The following is a 20,892-nucleotide window of genomic DNA, read 5'->3' on the forward strand; positions in this document are numbered from 1 at the left end:
TAAGTTACTTACACTTTTTCATTGAAGTATAGTTGGTTTACAAATGTGTTCATTTCTGGTATGCAACAAAGTGATTCAGATTTTAGATCTGAATATAATATCTGATCCAAACATTCAAGTATTTTTGAGGGGGTTCTCTTCCATTATAGGTTATTATATGATATTTAATATAGTTCCCTGTACTGTATAATAAGACCTTGTTGTTTATTTTATATATAGGAATGTATATCTGTTTATCCCAAACAGTTAATTTATCCCTTTCCCACTCACTTTCCCCTTCAGTAACCGTAAGTTTGTTTTCTATGTCTGTGAGCCTATTTCTGTTCTGTAAATATGTTCATTTGTATCATCTTTTAGATTCCACATGTAAATAATATCATATGCTATTTGTCTTTCTTTCTCTGACTTACTTCATTTAGTATGAGAATCTCTAGGTCCATCCATGTTACTGCAAATGGCATTATTTCAGTCGTTTTTATGGCTGAGTAATATTCCATCGTGTATATATACCAGATCTTCTTTGTCTATTCATCTGTCCATGGACACTTAGATTGCTTGCATGTCTTGTCTATTGAATATAGTGTTACAGTGACATTCGGGTATATGTATCTTAGATAAATGCCAAGGAGTGAGATTGCTGAATCATATGGTAACTCTGTTTTTAGTATGAGACAAAATTTATCCCCAGCCTAGTGTTCACCATTCATAAAAAAATGGTCCATGCACAGTGGGAGATGTGCCTAGTGCAGGAAGAGACCGCAGTAGGTGATCAGGTTAACATTCAGCATAGCACCCGTAGAAGTGGGAAGTTGGGATTATCTTTCTCTCTGAAGGTTTATTTACTCCAGCACTGTGTTTGCCCTGCTGGAGAGTAAGATGCAGAGTAAATTGGGAATCATTATTGAAACATAGTAATGGGACCGCAATGAGAATATCCAGTTCCCAGACACAGCGGTTTCAAGAAAGCAGAAAGTACACATGGCTACTTACCAGATTCCAGGATATCTTAGGAATAAAATGCTTCCTGAAAGCACTTTTATTGGAAAATGTTATTTAGAAGAGTTTCAAGTTTATTTTAGAACTTTTTCAGTCAGTGGGTAGCACACCCATCCCCAGGCCAAGCTGAGATCACAAGATGTGCAGGACAAAGAACTCTTTCAGGCCTCAGTGGACCCAGTGAAACTGGATTAGGGTGAACAGTGTTTAAGATCCTCAGAGGCAGGCATGGCCACTCTGCTGTCTCTCTGCTTCATAATTTCTCAACTTCTACCCTTTCCGCTGCTTTCTTATTCCTGTTCCATTTTCCAGTTTCAATCCCCAACATAAAACGCTGAACCTGTATCGTCACTGAGAATTCTATTTCCGAGTATGTCTCAAGGGGCATGATAGCAGGTGGAAAGAACTTCAAGAAGTTGTTTGTTAGGTGATGTCTGGCTGGCAGATGGAGATCCACCCTCTGACCAGGAGGAGTTGGCAAAGCCTGGTCTTTTCAAGGCTCATCAAGCAGCATTCAGTATTTTCCAACATCCCTGGATGGGCAGCCTTGCTCCTGCATGCCCTTCCCCCAATTTAAAAAAAAAAAAAGTAAAATTTAAAAGGAAAAAGTAAGTCATGGGCTTCCAAGAATTTATACTTACTTCATCAAATCTATTGTTTTCCAAGAGTTGTTTGGAGTCCAAAAAGGCTAATGAGTCTTTTCCAAATGTCTTTCAAAATCCTTTCTTCTTAAAAGGACATTTAGAGGCTTTGAAAATTGTTCCAAGGGTAAAAATAATATTAATAATAAATTTCTCAAAACTCTCAACCCCTGTAGGTTCAAAATTTGCTTAATCCTTCAAATGCAAAGGACTTTGAATTGTTACTGGGAATTGTCATTTTTTGTTTATGAGGCTTTTCCAAAGGGTAAGAGTCATCACATGGAAGTCCACTAGAGTTCACTACATGGCTCACAGCCTTGCCCATGACCCGGGACACTTCCAGAGTCTTCTGAAGCAGAACCTTCAAGAGAGCCTTCCCCCTCTTTCTTGGTGGCATCCATGGGGCCAGGTGGGAGTTAAACTGAAAGCATCAACTTTTCAGCCTGCCTTATTTTTGGCTAGTAGATCAAAGTCCTCCCAGAACAGTTCTATTGTAGGGCATGCAATCTGTATCACATAAAACAGGTGATCTATTATTGGGTGGCTTCACTGGTGGCTCAGACAGTAAAGAATTCACCTGCAATGCAGGAGACAAGGTTCCAACCCTGGGTCAGGAAGATCCCCTGGAGAAGGGAATGGCTACCCACTCCAGTATTCTTGCCTGAGAAATCCCGTGAACAGAGGAGCCTGGCAAGCTACAGTCCATGGGGTTTCAGAGTCAGATACAACTGAGCAACTAACCCTGTGGGGTGCAAAGAGAACAATTTTTCCTTAGGGTGTGTGCAAAGGAGTCCTTTGTGCTCAGCTGACCTTGAACGTTGTCTTCGGATGACCTCTGGTGGTGGAATTTTTCCCAGCATATGCACAGCTATGTTTCTGAGCCAAGCTATCCTTGTTACATTTTCCTACATTCCTTTCCTCCTGTTTTGTTATTCACATTCAGCAAGGAGCAAGAATCAGTTGCAAACACTCAGAATAAAGTGGTGCATGTGCCTCACCAGACTTTTGGTGTTTCAAAAAGTTGCCTGTGCCTTCTCTTTTAGTGAACCTCTGATATATTTCCTGTAGAAAGAGCAAGGAGCCAACATGAAGGAAAATGCAGCATCCAGAGTGCTTTTCATTCTGCTACTTTTTCTCTACGCCAGCCTTCTGAATGGTAAGTAAGAGACTGTCCTGTTCTCTTTCACTTCCTGGGCTATTTGCACAAGAGGAGGAGAGAATCCATCCCAGTCCTTTTGCAACACAGTTACAGGAAATGAAAATGTCCATGGCATTTGCTTCTCTTCAATTATTTACAATATTATGGGGATTAAAATGAAGGCAAACATTAATGCAAAAGACTGGATGCAGTTAATGCCACATCCTGGCACCATGCTCTGACTTCCATCCTCATTCTGGGAGTGCAGAGAAACAACCCTGCCAGGGACATATCACAATTTCAGTCCAGGTTCTGTCCCTTACTGGCTGTGCAACCTTGAGCCAGTTAACTTAGTTCCCGGGATTTACACACTTTCAAAGTGAGGATAATGACGTTTCCTCCACCTCAGATGAAAAGTTGTGTGAGAAAAATCTTTGAAAACCTGTTAAGAGATCTAAGGGGATTGCTGTTACATGGTGGAAAACAGGAACACTCAACTCTGCTATGCGGGAAATGAAATTCACAAGTAGGCTAGCACATGCGAGCCTATGTGTGTACATTTCAGTGTGTCTACCCCAGTCTATTTGTAAGTGTGTATACTTGTGTATATCTCTGTATCTATTAGCTTCCCTGTACATACCTGGTGGAAAATGCTCCTCTGTGTGTACCTATATGCATACCCATTTGTGGGTGCATATTTCTGCATATGTATCTATGTGTGGACCAGTATCTACTTCTGTTAGTATGCAGCTGCGTATATTGTTCCTCTGTGATCTGAGGGTGTGTTTCTGATATGAGCTCTTCTGTCTGAGCACGTGTGTGTTGGGGGTGGGGAGTACCTCTGTGGTTGTCCCTGTGTTTGTGTGCATTTTACAGGGAAAGTGAGACCGTCCATTCACTGTAATCATCTCTTCTAAAGTGGGTGAAAGAAACATTTGACTAATTACATTTCACAGCTTTACCTTCCTCTCCTGAGTTTTCTCGAGGTACTGTTAATAACCAGTGAAATGTGAGAGAGAGAAGCTTTCAGAAAGAGAAAAAGGAATGTGGAGATTGGTACAATCCATATGGAAACTTTAAGTATTCAACTAAGCCCCAAATAATCAACAGTTGCCTTAATTGGCTTCTAAATATGCTCATTATTGAGCTGTAAACTTCGTGTGTTTTTAAAATATAAGCTTTTCCTTCTACCTCACACACTCCTCCCTAGCCACAAGAAAAATCAAACAAAAAATCACCTCACCCTGTGAAATTTTCCTGAAGAAATATTCCCTAGAGGTCAAGCAATGTTCCAAAATGGGCAGAGCTAAGCCCAGACTGGCTGGCATGAACGGTTTTCAGGGGATCTAGGAGCTGGCTGGGCTCCAGCTGACTCAGCCCGGAGACCTTGGCCCAGCCTTGTATCCCATCATCCCATTCCATTCAGTTCTTTCTGGCCAGTTTTGCCTAGTGTCCTCCTTCCCACCCATGTCCTCCTTCCCACCCATGTCCTCCTCTGAACTTGTTCTTCCTGATGCTGCTTTGCTAGCAGTTATAGCTCAGAAGCCAGCCTGAGGGATGAAGGACCAGTGTGGTGGAAAACAGACAAGCCCCCAAGGTTCAAGGATCGCCTCCTGGAAGCGCCCCTCTCTGCTCTAGATTTCCTGAATGAAACACCACGTGGGGTTACATGGCTGGGGATACGGGGACTCTTTCCCTTCCTAGACCTGACAGATAAGGAACAGAAGAGGGGCTTCGGTGGCTAAGCAACTCAAAAACTCCATCCACATTGGGTTTTCCACATCACCTTTTTCAGCCCCACTAGCTTCCAGCTGGGACTAGGTAATGATGGTAGCTCCTAACCAGGAGAACAGCTACCCACTCAGCCACCTCTAGGAGCTCCCATGCCTCCTACCCCCAAAAAGAGCCAAGAATTACAAAAGAACCCTTTGCCATCTCACCACATAAAGACCCAGGGAGAGAGGGGAAAATATATACAAAAAGGGGACTGAAAACCCAGCTTCAGAAGTGGAGACAGGGAGGATGGGAGCCACACTATGAGACTGAATCATAGGTCAATGCTGAACAGAATCAAGGAAGAGTGAAGCAGAAAAGGAAGGGATGGGAGAAGATGGGGGGAGAAGCAGCTAGAGGGGGAGCATGGGTGGCACAGTGAAAGAGCAAAAGAGCAGAGAATTGGGTTCACTATGTGGGAGTGGCAGAAAGATGAGGGTCAGTGAGCAGAAGACAGAGGTCCAGGGAGCATCAGATCAGCAAATGATCACAGGATGCTTGTGTCTCAAGGCGAATTCTTTTTAAATGATCACCTTGGTGCTGTGGACACATATCTGCTCCACAGACACCTTGGGATTCTGGAAGGGCCAGATCCTGCTCAATCCATGTGTATCCCTTGCACCCTTGCTGCTCACCATTGGTGAAATGTTACAGTTAGTCACCGATCCTGGGTTGCTGGTATCTGCATCTCACAGTACGTGCACACACACTCACATACACACACACCCCATCACAAAGCTCTCTCTCTCTCTGAATCCTGCCAACTTCAGGGCAGCCCACAGAAGAATGTTGCAGGATGCTGACATCTTGGCACTTCTGAGTCCTACCTCCCACCCCTAGGCCTACTCTCCTTGAGACCTCATCACTGGCCTGGCCCCATCTACCTGCTTCTGTCACCAAAAGAATGGTCAAAGATTTGAACGGACCTTAATGTTGACTCCAGTACCTTCTGACAGCAGAATGGTCACAGAGTTGAATGGACCTTAATATTGACTCCAGTACCTTCTTTTTCTAGGACAGTCACCTCCTGAAAAACCCAAGCTTATTAAATGTCGGTCTCCTGGAAAGGAAACGTTCACCTGCTGGTGGGAGCCCGGGGCAGATGGAGGACTTCCTACCAATTACACACTGACTTACCACAAGGAAGGGTAAAATGTTCTCTTCTCTCCTAGCAAAACAAACCCCACATGGGTATCCTCGCCCTCCAGGCCATAGGACCACTGACCCTGGGTTAATTTCTGTGCTTCCCTGAATGGGCACTAATAACCTCCCACTACTGGGGGCAGGGACTCTAACGTCCACGTCCACATCCTCCTCCTAATGTCCCAGCCGGGCTCCCTCGTGTCCATAAACTCCACCACCAACGAGGTGACACCAATCCATCCGTGTTACCGTCGCCTGTCGTAAGCTTGAGTTGTACCCCAAAGTCACATGTAAGTGTTTCCCAAGTTAATTTTGGGTGCTTATCTATCAACCTTGTGCCAGTTGTCATTTTTTTTATAATCATTGCTTTTGCAATCTGAGAGTATTTTTATGTAATCCTTGACAACTGCGGTACATTAGCTGTTTGAACTTGTTTCACATACAAGAAAATAACAAGCCCTACAAGGAAAGGAAGATGAAGTTTTTCCTTAGGAAATCCAAGGACCCATGATCTCCCAGATTGGGTACTGGGAGCTAAAAAATTGCAGTGCAAACTCAACAGGGCCATCTCTGGGCAAGGAGTTCGTCACAGTTACAGTGAGACCCTCCTGGAAATCCAGGGATGGCTGTATATCCTTCCCAGTGAAGAAAACATTTATTTAAGGAACAGCTGGCCTGCCTCCCAGTGACTGCACTTAGTGGTACACAAACCTGACATCCCCTGTGAGACCCCAAGGGGTGTCAGACACACAGCCCTCAGGAGCTCAAAGCAGCAGCATGGTGAAACAAGCCTGCTCACCTGTGTGACAAGTCTCGCGTGGAGCCCCCAGGTCTAAATGTGAGCAGCCTGAGGAGCCTCTGGGACCTGAAGTACCTCCTTTCAGAGTCAGTCTCCTCTGTGGCTACCTGAGTGTAATTGGAAATATACTGCAGTTTGTATCCCTTCAGCTTTTTTAGTCACATGTAATTCAACACATTTGTGCAATAACTGCTGCCTTGGGCATGCCCGCCTCCACACCACCCTGGTTTGTATGATGCAAGAGAAAGTCCTGAGATGACCCAATGGTAATTTCCTGAGGATGGCGGTGCCTTGGCCACGGAAAACTCAAGTGTATATTGGCAGGGGGCGTATAGTACAAAGTCCACAACAATCTGTAGACAGGAAGGGTTGGTGAGAAACAGAGTCACTGGGGCTCTGATGTGACTCCTCCCCCCCTTCTCCAGCTCTTCCTCCCTGAGTCACTCCTTGCTGACATGGACAGGGTCGAGAAGCTTGGGGAACCCTTCTCCAGCTCTGTTTTTTGCCTGTCCCTCCAAATTCAGTTATATTGACATACTAGGCTCTTTACACCACTTTTTTAAAAAAAACTAGACTCTTTATACCACCTTCTTGGTGGTGGTAGTTTAGTTGCTAAGTTATGTCTGACTCTTGTGACCCCATAGACTATAACCCACCAGGCTCCTCTGTCCATGGGATTCTCCAGGCAAGAATACTGGAGTGGGTTGCCATTTCCTTCTCCAGGGGATCTTCCTGACCCAGGGATCAAGCCCATGTCTCCTGTATTGCAGGCAGATTCTTTACCACTGAGCCAGCAAGGAAGCTCCATACCACTTTCTTACTGACTCCTAATATGTTACTTGTTGCAGAGAAACACTCATCCATGAATGTCCAGACTACAAAACCGGGGGCCCCAACTCCTGCTACTTTAGCAAGAAGTACACCTCCATATGGAAGATGTATGTCATCACAGTAAGCGCCATCAACCAGATGGGAATCAGTTCCTCAGATCCACTTTATGTGGATGTGACTTACATAGGTAAGGGGATGTGTGACAGGTGAGGAATGTGTTAATTTGATATGAATCTACCGAGAGTTAAACTCAGTTTAAGTCTCCTTGTCTTAGGGATGGATCCCCGAAAGGAAAGATGAAAAAATTCACAATATCCTCACCAACTGAGTGTTTTAAACCCATTTGTATTCTTGCCAGTAGGACAGTAAAGATCCTTGTGCCTTGCCTTGACCCTTCTTCCCCTTCCCTTGCACCCAGCAGCAATGTTCTATTTAGCTTCCGTTGTCAGTCCTTCTCTCCAGCCCACCCCCTGCAACCAATGTCCCCTTCCCCCTTGGCAAGCTGGGGTCTCCTTTCTGAGATTTCTCTCCCTGAAACACACTGCTTCGTGGAGTAGCAACTCTTAGAAGACATTCATCTGCTTCTCCACCCACAGGAATTTCTCCAGCTACTTTGCCCCAAATTCAGTTCTCAATATGCATATGTTCCTCAGCAACTGGAGTATTCTTCTCAAAATAAACTATACTTGGGGAGTAAATAGTGCTACTTGAACAGAAGGCTGAAATGCAAGATCACAACCATGAGGTTTGGAGAACACATGAGTAAAGTAAAACAAAAATCTGTCCAAGAGCTGCTTCTTGCTTTGCATGAGCAACACTGAGCTTCAGGGCGATGAGGCATAACTGCAGTGGCCTCTGTGGTTTGGTTGTTGTTGTTGAGTCTCTCAGTCGTGTCCGACTCTTTGTGACCCCACGGACTGTATCACACCAGGCTTCCCTGTCCTTCACTATCTCCTGGAGTTTGCTCAAACTCATGTCCATTGAGTCGGTGATGCCATCCAACCATCTCATCATCTGTTGCCCACTTCTGCTCCTGCCCTCAGTCTCTCCCACATCGGGATCTTTTCCAATGAGTTGGCTCTTCACATCAGGTGGCCAAATTATTGGAGCTTCAGCTTCAGCATCAGTCCTTCCAGTGAATATTCATGGTTGATTTCCTTTAGGATTGACTGATTTGATCTCCTGATAGTCCAAGGGACTCTCAACAGTCTTCTCTAGTACCAAAGTTCAAGGGCATCAATTCTTCTGCTTTTGGTTGAGTAGCAATGACAAAGGGAATCTTAGGACAAGAGATGGCTTGGCCAGGACTGGATTCAGCCTTCCTATTAGGTTGCCTAAGGAGTAGTTAATTAGGTTCAAGGTCACCAAAGTCTTCCTGACTTACCTAGCACCAACAGACAAAGAAAATCAGGCTAAGGCTCTCAAGTATTGGGCTATATATCATCCTATTGGCATGTTATCAGTGGTTGATCCTTAAAAACTAGAAAAGCGTCTAACATCAGCTCGTACGCATTTCAATACTGTCTCTTCCCCCCATCCAGCAAGTGATTACAGTGAGCCTGGGGGTGGAAATAGAATTTAATCTTAGCTTAAGAAAATCAAAAAGTACCACTTACAAATAGGAATAAAATAAATTCCATTCATATCAATAGACTTAAGACATGAAGCCTTTAAAAAGCTAAACGCCAAATAATTCCATTTCCTTAGGCTGTTTCTTATTTTTTTACTGAAGTGTAATTGCTTTACAGGGAGAAGGCAATGGCACCCCGCTCCAGTACTCTTGCCTGGAAAATCCCATGCTTTACAGCGGTGTGCTAGTTTCTGCTGAGTGAATCAGCAATAATTATACATGTATCTCCCGCATCTTGAGCCTCCTCCCACCCCCACCCCACCTCTCTGCATCATCACCGAGCACCGAGCCAAGCTCTCCCACTGGCTATGTTTTACACATGGTGGTGTGTCTCTCTCAATTTGTCCTACCCTCTCCTTACCCCGCTGTGTTCACAAGCCCATTCTCTATGTCTGCATCCCTATTCCTGCCCTGAAAAGAGGTTCACCAGCACCATTTTTCTAGATTCTATATATTTGTATTAATGTTCAGTATTTGCTTTCCTTTTCTCTACAGATTCTAGATTCACCCACATCACTACGAGTGATGCAATTTCATTCTTTTTCATGGCTGAGTAATATCCCATTGTAAATATGTATAACCTCTTTATCCATTCATCTGCTGATGAACATTTATGTTGCTTCTGTGTACTGGCTTCAGTGAACCTTGGGGTACCTGTACCTTTTTGAATTATGGTTTTCTCAGGGTATATGCCTGGTAGTGGAATTGCTCAGTCATACACTAGCTCTATTTTTAATTTTTTTTTCACAGGCTCTTTTTAAAATTGCCTTGCCATCAAATAATCTGCCCTAAAATATTTAATATTTGAGGTCAAAACAGTGAGCAAAAGAAGTTCTGTAATGTACTGAGGCGGCTGCTATGAGGAAATTTGCATGCATGCTCAGTCATGTCTGACTCTTTGTGACTCCGTGAACTGCAAAACACCAGGTTTCCTTCACTATCTCCCAGAATTTGCTCAAATTCATATCCATTGAGTAGGTGATGCCATTCAACCATCTCATTTTCTGTCACCTGCTTCTCCTCCTGTCCTCAATCTTTCCCAGCATCAAGGTCTTCCAATTAGTCTGCTCTTTGCATCAGGTGGCTACAGTATCGGAGATTCAGCTTAGCATCAGTCTTCCAATAAATTTGTTGTTGTTCAGTTGCTCAGTAGTGTCCAACTGTTTGCAACCCCATGAACGTAGCCTGCCTGGTTTCTCTGTCCTTCACCATCTGCTGGAGCTTGATCAAACTCTTCTCCATTGAGTCCATGATGCCATCTAACCATCTCATCCTCTGTTATCCCCTTCTCCTCCTGCCTTCAATCTTTCCCAGCATCAGGGTCTTTTCCAGTGAGTCAGTTCTTCTCATCACATAGCCAAAGAATTAGAGCTTCAGCTTCAACATTATCCTCCCAATGAATATTCAGGATTGATTTCCTTTAGAATTGACTGATTTGATCTCCTTGCAGTCCAAAGGACTCTCAAGAATCTTCTCCAAAAATATTCAAAAGCATCAATTCAAAAGTTCAAAAGCATCAATTCTTAGGCGCTCAGCCTTTTTATGGTCCAGCACTCACATCCACACATGACTACTAGAAAAACTTTTTCCACTGCTGTGGCCACTGCTGAGTTTTCCCAATTTGCTGGCATATTGAGTGAAGCATTTTCAAAGCATCATCTTCCAGGATTTGAAATAGCTCAACTGGAATTCCATCACCTCCACTAACTTTGTTTGTAGGGATGCTTCCTAAGGCCCACTTGACTTCACATTCCAGGATGTCTGGCTCTAGGTGAGTGTTCACACCATCATGGTTATCTGAGTCTTTAAGATCTTTCACATCTCTCCTTGCTATTCTTTGGAACTCTGCATTCAGATGGGTTCAGTTCAGTTCAGTCACTCAGTCATGTCTGATTCTTTGTGACCGCATGGACTGCAACATGCCAGACCTCCCTGTCCATCACCAACTCCCAAAGTTTACTCAAACTCATGTCCGTTGAGTCCATGATGCCATCCAACCATCTCATCCTCTGTCGTCCCCTTCTCCTCCTGCCTTCAATCTTTCCCAACATCAGAGTCAGATGGGTATATCTTTCCTTTTCTCCTTCCTCTCACTTCTCATCTCTTCTTTTCTCAACTATTTGTAAGGCCCCCTCAGACAACCATTTTGCATTTTTACCTTTCCTTTTCTTCAGGATGGTTTTGATCACCGCCTCCTGTACAGTGTTACAAATCTCTGTCCATAGTTCTTCAGGCTCTTCATCTATCAGAGCTAATCCTTGAATCTATTTCTCACTTCCACTGTTAAATTATAAAGGATTTATTTAGGACATATCTGAATGGCCTAGTGGTTTTCACTACTTTCTTCAATTTAAGTCTGAATTTAGTAATAAGGAGTTCATGATCTGAGCCACAATCAGCTCCCGGTCTTGTTTTGCTGACTACATAGAGCTTATCCATCTTCAGCTGCAAAGAATATAATCAACCTGATTTTGGTGTTGACCATCTGGTGATGTCCATGTCTAGAGTCTTCTCCTGTGTTGTTGGAAAAGGATGTTTACTATGATGAGTGTGTTCTCTTGACAAAACTCTGTTAACCTTTGCCCTGCTTCATTCCATATTCCAAGGCCAAACTTGCCAGTTATTCCAGGTGTTTCTTGACTTCCTACTTTTGCATTCCAGTCTCCTATGATGAAAAGGACATCTTTTGGGGATGTTAGTTCTGGAAGCTCTTGTAGGTCTTCATAGAGCCATTCAACTTCAGCTTCTTTGGCATTAGTATTTGGGGCATAAATTTGGATTACTGTGATATTGAATGGTTTGCCTCAGAAATGAAGAGAGATCATTCTGTCATTTTTGAGATTGCATCCAAGTACTGCATTTCAGACTCTTTTGTTGACTATGAGGGTTACTCCATTTCTTCTAAGAGATTCTTACCCACAGTAGTAGATATAATGGTCATCTGATTTAAATTCACCCATTCCAATCTATTTTAGTTCACTGATTCTTAAAATGTTGATGTTCACTCTTGCCATCTTCTGTTTGACCAGTTCCAATTTACTTTGACTCATGGACCTAACATTCCAGGTCCCTATGCAATATTTCTCTTCACAGTATTGAACTTTACTTTCATCACCAGACACATCCACAGCTAGTCATTGTTTCCACTTTGGCTCAGCCTCTTCATTCCTTCTGGAGCTATTTCTCTGCTCTTCTCCAGTAGCATATTGGGCACCTAGCAACCTGGGGAGTTTGTCTTTCAGTATCATGTCTTTGCCTTTTCACACTCTTCATGGGAATAGTAAGGATTGATTTCCCTTAGGATTGACTAATTTGATCTCTGTACTATTCAAGGGAATCTCAAGAGTCTTCTTCAGAACCACAGTTCAAAAGCATCAATTCTTCAGCCTTCTTCTCACATCCACACATGACTACTAGAAAAACCATAGCTTTGACTGTAAGGACCTCTGTTGGCAAAGTAATGCCTCTGCTTTTTATATGCTGTCTAATTTGGCATAGCTTGTCTTCCAAGGAGCAAGTGTCTTTTAATTTCATGGCTGAAGTCACCATCTGCAGTGATTTTTGAGCCCAAGAAAATAAAGTCTCTCACTGTTTCCATTGTTCCCCATCTATTTGCCATGAAGTGATGGGACCAGATGCCTTGATCTTCGTTTTTTTGAATGTTGAGTTTTAAGCCAGCTTTTTCACTCTCCTCTTTCACCTTCATCAAGAGGCTCTTTAGTTCCTCTTCACTTTCTGCCATTAGGATAGTGTCGTCTACATATTTGAGGTTATTGATATTTCTCCCAGCAATCTTGATTCCAGCTGAAGCTTGATCTAGCCCGGCATTTCACATAATGTGTTCATTTGAAAAGACCCTGATGCTGGGAAAGATTTAGGGCAGGAGGAGAAGGAGACAACAGAGGATGAGATAGTTGGATGGCATTACTAACTCAATGGATATGAATTTAAGTAAACTCCAGGAATTGGTGATGGACAGGGAGGCCTGGCATGCTGCAGTTCATGGGGTCTCAAAGAGTCAGACACAACTGAGCGACTGAACTGAACTGAACTCTACATTTAAGTTAAATAAGCAAGGTGACAATATACAGCCTTGACGTACTCCTTTCCTAATTTGGAATCAGTCTGTTGTTCCATGTTCTAACTGTTGCTTCTTGACCTGCATACAGGTTTCTCAGGAGGCAGATAAAATTTTCTGGTATTCCCATCACTTAAGAATTTTCCACAGTTTGTTGTGATTCACATGGTCAAAGGCTTTAGCATAGTCAGTGAAGCAGATCTTTTCAAAATTATTAAAGAAGTGTTCTTAGAATTCTCATTAACCCTGCTGCTTACAGCATTGGTGAGGGGCCACAGAAGTTCATTGACAACTTACATTTAACCGCAGTAAAGTCTATAAGCTTGAACCTCATCAAGTGATAACCTGCAGTACAGAATATTGGTACATATCTCAGAAATATTTAAGTCTGCTGAAAACACTTGAAAGCAATGATTCTCAACTAGGTGCTCTTTTGCCTCGCACAGGATTTTTGGCAATAGCAGGAAATATTTTTGATTGTTGCAACACAGAGAGGGAAGATATCTAATGGAGGAGAACCCAGGGATGATGCTAACATCCTACAGTGTTCAGAACAGCCCCTACCACAAAGAATTTTCTTGTCCAAAATATACATAATGCTGAGGTTGAGAAAGTTTGCTTTCAAGGATTCATCTTGAACATTTTACTTGCACTTTTATACAAAGATGTTTTGATCAGAGGCATTTCTCAATCTTGTGTTCAGCTTAAAACTTATAATAACTGATGTTTATTTAGTAAATCCAGATAAAACCATCTTTCTTAGGTATTTCTGTAGTAATCTACAAGGATTAGGATTAGCGGCAAATTTTCTCAAGTTCATTTTTCAGAAAGGTTACAATGCCAAGTCCACTAGAGTTACACTCACTCTTCTCTCACCTGGAATTGAGATTGATTTGAGGAGGTAAGAAATGAATGGAGAAAATGTGACTGGCCAGCGAGACTGAAATTAGGGTAAGGCAACCCAGCACCCTAGGCCCGTCACTCTTTTAAATTAATCTTAGTCAAGTATAGTTAATTTAGAATGTTGTGTTCATTTCTGCTGGACAGCAAAGTGATTCAGGGTGCTGGTTTGCCTTACTGTAATTTCAGTCTTGATGGCCAGTGTTATATATATATACACACACACACAGTTTTCTAATATTCTTTTCCATTATAGTTTGTCACAGGATATTGTATGTAGTTCCGTGTGCTATACGCTAGGACCTTGCTGCTTATCCATTCAATATGAGTTTGCATCTGCTCACCCCAAACTCCCAATGCATCCATCCCTCACTCTTTTTCCCCCTTGCCAACCACAAGTCTGTTCTCCATGTCTATGATTCTGTTTTGTAGATAAGTTCACCTGTGTCATATTTTAGATTCCACATACAAGTGATATCAAATGATGTTTGTCTTTTTCTTTCTAACTTACTTCAGTTAGTATGATAAGCTTTAGGTCCATTCATGTTGCTACAAATGGCATTATTTCATTCTTTTTTAATGGGTGAGTAGTATTCCATTGAGTGTGTGTGTGTGTGTGTGTGTGTGTATGTGTGTGTTTATGCTGTGCTTAGTCGCTCAGTCATGTCCAACTCTTTGCGACCCCATGGACTGTACCCACCAGCTCCTCTGTCCATGGGATTCTCCAGGCAAGAATGCTGGAGTGGGTTGCCATTTACTTCTCTCTCTCTCTCTCTCTCTCTATATATATATATATATATGTGTGTGTGTGTGTGTGTGTGTGTGTTTACATAAATTTATACATATTTATTTTGCATTTATTTATATTTTATATAAATTTATATCTTTATATAATATATATGTATATAAATTTATACATATATAATCACATCTTCTTTACCCATTTATCTGTCAATGGACATTTAGGTTGCTTTTATGTCTTGACTATTGTGAATACTGCTGCTATGAATATAGAAGTGTATGTATCTTTTTGAATTATAGTTTTATCTGGATATATGCCCAGAGTAGAATTGCTAAATCATATGACAATTCTATTTTTAGATTTTTGAGGCACCTCCATGCTGTTTTCCATAGTGACTGGCACCAACTTACATTCCCACCAACAGTGTAGGAGGGTTCCCTTTTTGCCATACTCTCTCCAGCATTTGTTATTTATAGATTTTTTAAATTATGGCCATTCTGACTGGTGTGAGGTGATACCTCATTGTAGTTTTATTTGCATTCCTCTAATAGTTACTGATGTTGAGCATCTTTTCATGTGCCTCTTGGTCATCTGTATGTCTTCTTCAGAGAAATGTCTATTTAGGTCTTTTGCCCATTTTTCAATTGGTTTTTGTTTTTGTTTTTCTTATTAAGTTGTATTAGTTGTTTGTATATGATAGAAATTAAGCCCTTGTTGGTTACACCATTTGCAAATATTTTCTCCCATTCTGTAGGTTGTCTTTTCAATTTGTTTATGGAACCCTTTGCTTTGCAAAAGCTTGTAGGTTTGATTAGGTCTCATTTGTTTAGTTTTGCTTTTATTTTTATTTTCTTGGTACACGCTAGTGGTAAAGAACCCACCTGCCAATGCAGGTTAGATGTAAGAGACTCGGGTTGAATCCCTGGGTCAGGAAGATCCCCTGAAGGAGGGCATGGCAACCCACTCCAGTATTCGTACCAAGAGAATTCAAAGGACAGAGAAGCCTGGAGGGCTGCAGTCCATAGTGTCTCACAGAGTTGGACACACCTAAAGTAACTTAGCATGCATGCATGCAGACTGACCTAAGAAAGCTTTGATATGATTTACATCAGAGAATGTTTTGCCTATGTTCTCTTCTAAGAGTTTTATGGTGTCTGTCTTATATTTAAGTCTTTAAGCCATTTTGAGTTTATTTTTGTGTATGGTGCAAGGGAGTGTTCTAACTTCATTAATTTACATGCAGCTGTCCAGCTTTTCAGAATGTGGTCCACTGGAGAAGGGAATGGCAAACCACTTCAGTATTCTTGCCTTGAAAACCCCATGAACAGTATGAAAAGGCAAAATGATAGGATACTGAAAGAGGAACTCCCCAGGTCAGTAGGTGCCCAATATGCTACTGGAGATCAGTGGAGAAATAACTCCAGAAAGAATGAAAGGATGGAGCCAAAGCAAAAACAATACACAGCTCTGGATGTGACTGGTGATAGAAGCAAGGTCCAATGCTGTAAAGAACAATATTGCATAGGAACCTGGAATGTCAGGTCCATGAATCAAGGCAAATTGGAAGTGGTCAAACAAGAGATGGCAAGAGTGAACGTCGACATTCTAGGAATCAGCAAACTAACATGGACTGGAATGGGTGAATTTAACTCAGATGACCATTATATCTACTACTGTGGGCAGGAATCCCTCAGAAGAAGTGGAGTAGCCATCACAGTCAACAAAAGAATCTGAAATGCAGTAGTTGGATGCAATCTCAAAATGACGGAATGATCTCTGTTCGTCTCCAAAGCAAACCATTCAATATCACAGTAATCCAAGTCTATGCCCCAACCAGTACTGCTGAAGGAGCTGAAGTTGAACAGGTCTATGAAGACCTACAAGACTTCTTAGAACTAACACCCAAAAAAGATGTCCTTTTCATTATAGGAGACTGGAATGCAAAAGTAGGAAGTTAAGAAACACCTGGAGTAACAGCCAAATTTGGCCGTGGAATGCAGAATGAAGCAAGGCAAAGACTAATAGAGTTTTGCAAAGAAAATGCACTGGTCATAGCAAACAGCCTCTTCCAACAACACAAGAGAAGACTCTACACGTGGATATCACCAGATGGTCAACACCAAAATCAGATTGATTATATTCTTTGCAGCCAAGGATGGAGAAGCTCTATACAGTCAACAAAAACAAGACCAGGAGCTGACTGTGGCTCAGATCATGAACTCATTATTACCAAATTCAGACTGAAATTGAAGAAAGTAGGGAAAACCACTGGACCATTCAGGTATGACCTAAATCAAATCCCTTATGATTATACAGTGGAAGTGAGAAATAGATTTAAGGGCCTAGATCTGATAGATAGAGTGCCTGATGAACTATGGAATGAGGTTCGTGACATTGTAGAGGAGACAGGGATCAAGACCATCCCCATGGAAAAGAAATGCAAAAAGGCAAAATGGCTGTCTGGGGAGGGCTTACAAATAGCTGTGGAAAGAAGAGAAGTGAAAAGCAGAGGAGAAAAGGAAAGATATAAGCATCTGGATGCAGAGTTTCAAAGAATAGCAAGAAGAGATAAGAAAGCCTTCTTCAGCGATCAATGCAAAGAAATAGAGGAAAAGAACAGAATGGGAAGGACTAGAGATCTCTTCAAGAAAATTAGAGATACCAAGGGAACATTTCAGGCAAAGATGGGCTCAATAAGGGACAGAAATGGTATGGGCCTAACAGAAGCAGAAGATATTAAGAAGAGATGGCAAGAATACACAGAAGAACTGTACAAAAAAGAGATTCATGACCCAGATAATCACGATGGTGTGATCACTCATCTAGAGCCAGACATCCTGGAATGTGAAGTCAAGTGGGCCTTAGAAAGCATCACTACGAACAAAGCTAGTGGAGGTGATGGAATTCCAGCTGAGCTATTTCAAATCCTGAAAGATGATGCTGTGAAAGTGCTGCACTCAATATGCCAGCAAATTTGGAAAACTCAGCAGTGGCCACAGAAAACTCAGCAGTGGCCACAAGACTGGAAAATGTCAGTTTTCATTCTAATCCCAAAGAAAGGCTATGCCAAAGAATGTTCAAACTACTGCACAATTGCACTCATCTCACATGCTAGTAAAGTAATGCTCAAAATTCTGCAAGCCAGGCTTCAGCAATACATGAACCATGAACTTCCTGATATTCAAGATGGTTTTAGAAAAGGCAGAGGAACCAGAGATCAAATTGCCAACATCTGCTGGATCCTGGAAAAAGCAAGAGAGTTCCAGAAAAACATCTATTTCTGCTTTATTGACTATGCCAAAGCCTTTGACTGTGTGGATCACAATAAACTGTGGAAAACTCTGAAAGAGATGGGAGTACCAGACCACATGACCTACCTCTTGAGAAATCTGTATGCAAGTGAGGAAGCAACAGTTAGAACTGGACATGGAACAACAGACTGGTTCCAAATAGGAAAAGGAGTACGTCAAGGCTGTATATTGTCACCCTGCTTATTTAACTTCTATGCAGAGTACATCATGAGAAACGCTGGACTGGAAGAAACACAAGCTAGAATCAAGAGGGCTGGGAGAAATAGCAATAACCTCAGATATGCAGATGACACCACCCTTATGGCAGAAAGTGAAGAGGAACTAAAAATCCTCTTGATGAAAGTGAAAGAGGAGAGTGAAAAATTTGGCTTAAAGCTCAACAATCAGAAAACGAAGATCATGACATCTGGTCCCATCACTTCATGGGAAATGGATGGGGAAACATCGGAAACAGTGTCAGACTTTATTTTTTGGGGCTCCAAAATCACTGCAGATGGTGATTGCAGCCATGAAATTAAAGGATACTTACTCCTTGGAAGAAAAGTTATGACCAACCTAGATAGCATATTCAAAAGCAGAGACATTACTTTGCCAACTAAGGTCTGTCTAGTCAAGGCTATGGTTTTTCCAGTAGTCATGTATGGATGTGAGAATTGGACTGTGAACAAGGCTGAGCACTGAGGAATTGATGCTTTTGAACTGTGTTGTTGGAGAAGACTCTTGAGAGTCCCTTGGACTGCAAGGAGATCCAACCAGTCCATTCTGAAGGAGATCAGCCCTGGGTGTTCTTTGGAAAGAATGATGCTAAAGCTGAAACTCCAGTACTTTGGCCACCTCATGCAAAGAGTTGACTCATTGGAAAAGACTCTGATGCTGGGAGGGATTGGGGGCAGGAGGAGAAGGGGCCGACGGAGGATGAGATGGCTGAATGGCATCACTGACTCGATGGACGTGAGTCTGAGTGAACTCTGGGAGATGGTGATGGACAGGGAGGCCTGATGTGCTGCAGTCCATGGGGTCGCAAAGAGTCGGACACAACTGAGTGACTGAACTGAACTGACCTGTGCAGCTTTTCCAGTACCACCTCCTGCAGAAATTGTTTTTTCTCCATTGTTCATTCTTGCCTCCCTTGTCAAACATTAATTGATCGTGGGTGTGTGGATTTATTTCTGAGCTCTCTCTTCTGGTCCATTGATGTGTATGTCTGTTTTTGTGCCAAGACAATGCTGGTTTCATTACTGTAGCTCTTTAGTATTTTCTGAAGTCTGGGAGAGTCATGCCTCCACCTTTTTTCCTTTTCCTCAGAATTGCTTGGGCAATTTTATAGTCCTTTTGGCTTTTATAGTTCTATATAAACTTTAGGATTATTTGTTCTACTTATGTGAAAAGTCTCAAGGGTAATTTGATAAGGATTACATTAAATCTGTAGATTGCTTTGGCTAGTATGGCCTAGGCACTGCAGTCTTAAGGAGGAACTCACAGACCTGCACTTGAAGAAACCAGGGTGTAAGTGCCTCCTTCATTTTTTATTTTATTGTGGTAAAATACCTATAACATAGAGCTCACTGTTTTAACCATTTTAAAGTGTGCCATTCAGTAGTATTAGTTCATTCACAATGTTATGCAACAATCACCACAATCTAGTTCCAGAACTCTTTCATCACTCAAACTAAAAGCTTCCTACCCATTCAGCAGTTTCTCTGGATTCCCCTCCATGGCCCTAGCCCCAGAGCAACTACTAATATGCATTATGTCTCTATAGATTTGTCTATTCTGAATATTTCATATACATGGAATCATATACTATTTGGCCCTTTGTGTCTGGCATCTTTCACTAAGCATTATGTTCTCAAGGTTCATCTGTGTTGTAGCTGTATCAAGACTTTCTTCCTTTTGGCTGAATAATGGAACATTATAAGGATATCATTTATCCATTCATCAGTTGATGGACATTTGGGTTGCTTCACCTATTGGCTCTTGTAAATAGTACTGTTATGAACATTCATAAATGAGTTCTTGTTCTAACACCTGCTATCAGTTTTTCTGGGTATATATTTAGGAGTGACATTGCTGGGTGACATGATAATTTCATGTTTAACTTTTTGAGCACCTGTCAGACTTTTCCACAGTGGCTACTCCATGTTACATTCCCACCGGCAATGTATGAAGGTTCCAAAGTCTCCAACATTCTTGCCAACACTTGTTAATTTTCATTTTTTCAATCCTAGCCATTCTAGTGGGTATGAAGTGATGTGCCATTGCGGTTTTGATTTGTGTTTCCTGAATGACTAATGACTTTGAGCACCAACAGGTGCTTCTTGGCTATTTTTGCCACCTTAAATGTGTACCCTATGTGACTCACTTGCTTCAGCCTAATCTCAACTCTGCTGATCAGCACCTGACATCAAATACAAAGTGGCTCATAAACATGGAGGGAAAAGGTAGACAGATCTGCCTCTTAAGTCTTATAGTTCTGGATTCAAATATCCCTATTTGACTAAAGATGGAGTTTCTTTCATATCTGCAGTTGAACCAGAGCCTCCTATGAACCTGACTTTGGAATTAAAACATCCAGAAGATAGAAAACCATATCTATGGATCAAATGGTCTCCACCCACCCTGACTGATGTAAAATCTGGTTGGTTCAGTATCCAGTATGAAATTCGATTAAAACCTGAGAAAGCAACTGACTGGGAGGTGAGTCAGTTGGAAACTTTTGGAAGGAACTGTGTCCTTTGGCAAAGATGAAGACCCCAACTGAGAACCGGTCATGCCTCCTGATTATTAGGCTGGCATGTTTTCTTCCTAATACTGATGTGATCCTCACATATGTGGAAAGGCTTTCTCCCTACATCCATCCATCTCCCTGCATCTCCTGGGATGGATGGGGACTCAAAATCATAGCTCTCC

General features: G+C 42.0%; 1 protein-coding gene across 7 annotated transcripts in view; it reads left to right on the forward strand.

Moving 5' to 3' along the window:
* The window catches only part of PRLR (prolactin receptor), a 198,570-nt gene that overhangs the window by 162,604 nt on the left and 15,074 nt on the right, over positions 1-20,892 (forward strand). For 3 of the 7 annotated variants that reach the window (XM_018065467.1, XM_018065466.1, XM_013972806.2), the window contains 4 exons: positions 2,681-2,793; positions 5,564-5,696; positions 7,339-7,508; positions 20,510-20,679. In XM_018065467.1, the coding sequence (XP_017920956.1) occupies positions 2,724-2,793; positions 5,564-5,696; positions 7,339-7,508; positions 20,510-20,679 (543 nt within the window). In that variant the 5' untranslated portion in view covers positions 2,681-2,723. 7 annotated transcript variants of the gene reach the window in all.

This window comes from Capra hircus, chromosome 20 (assembly GCF_001704415.2).
Source record: "Capra hircus breed San Clemente chromosome 20, ASM170441v1, whole genome shotgun sequence".
NCBI classification, from domain to species: Eukaryota; Metazoa; Chordata; class Mammalia; order Artiodactyla; family Bovidae; genus Capra; species Capra hircus.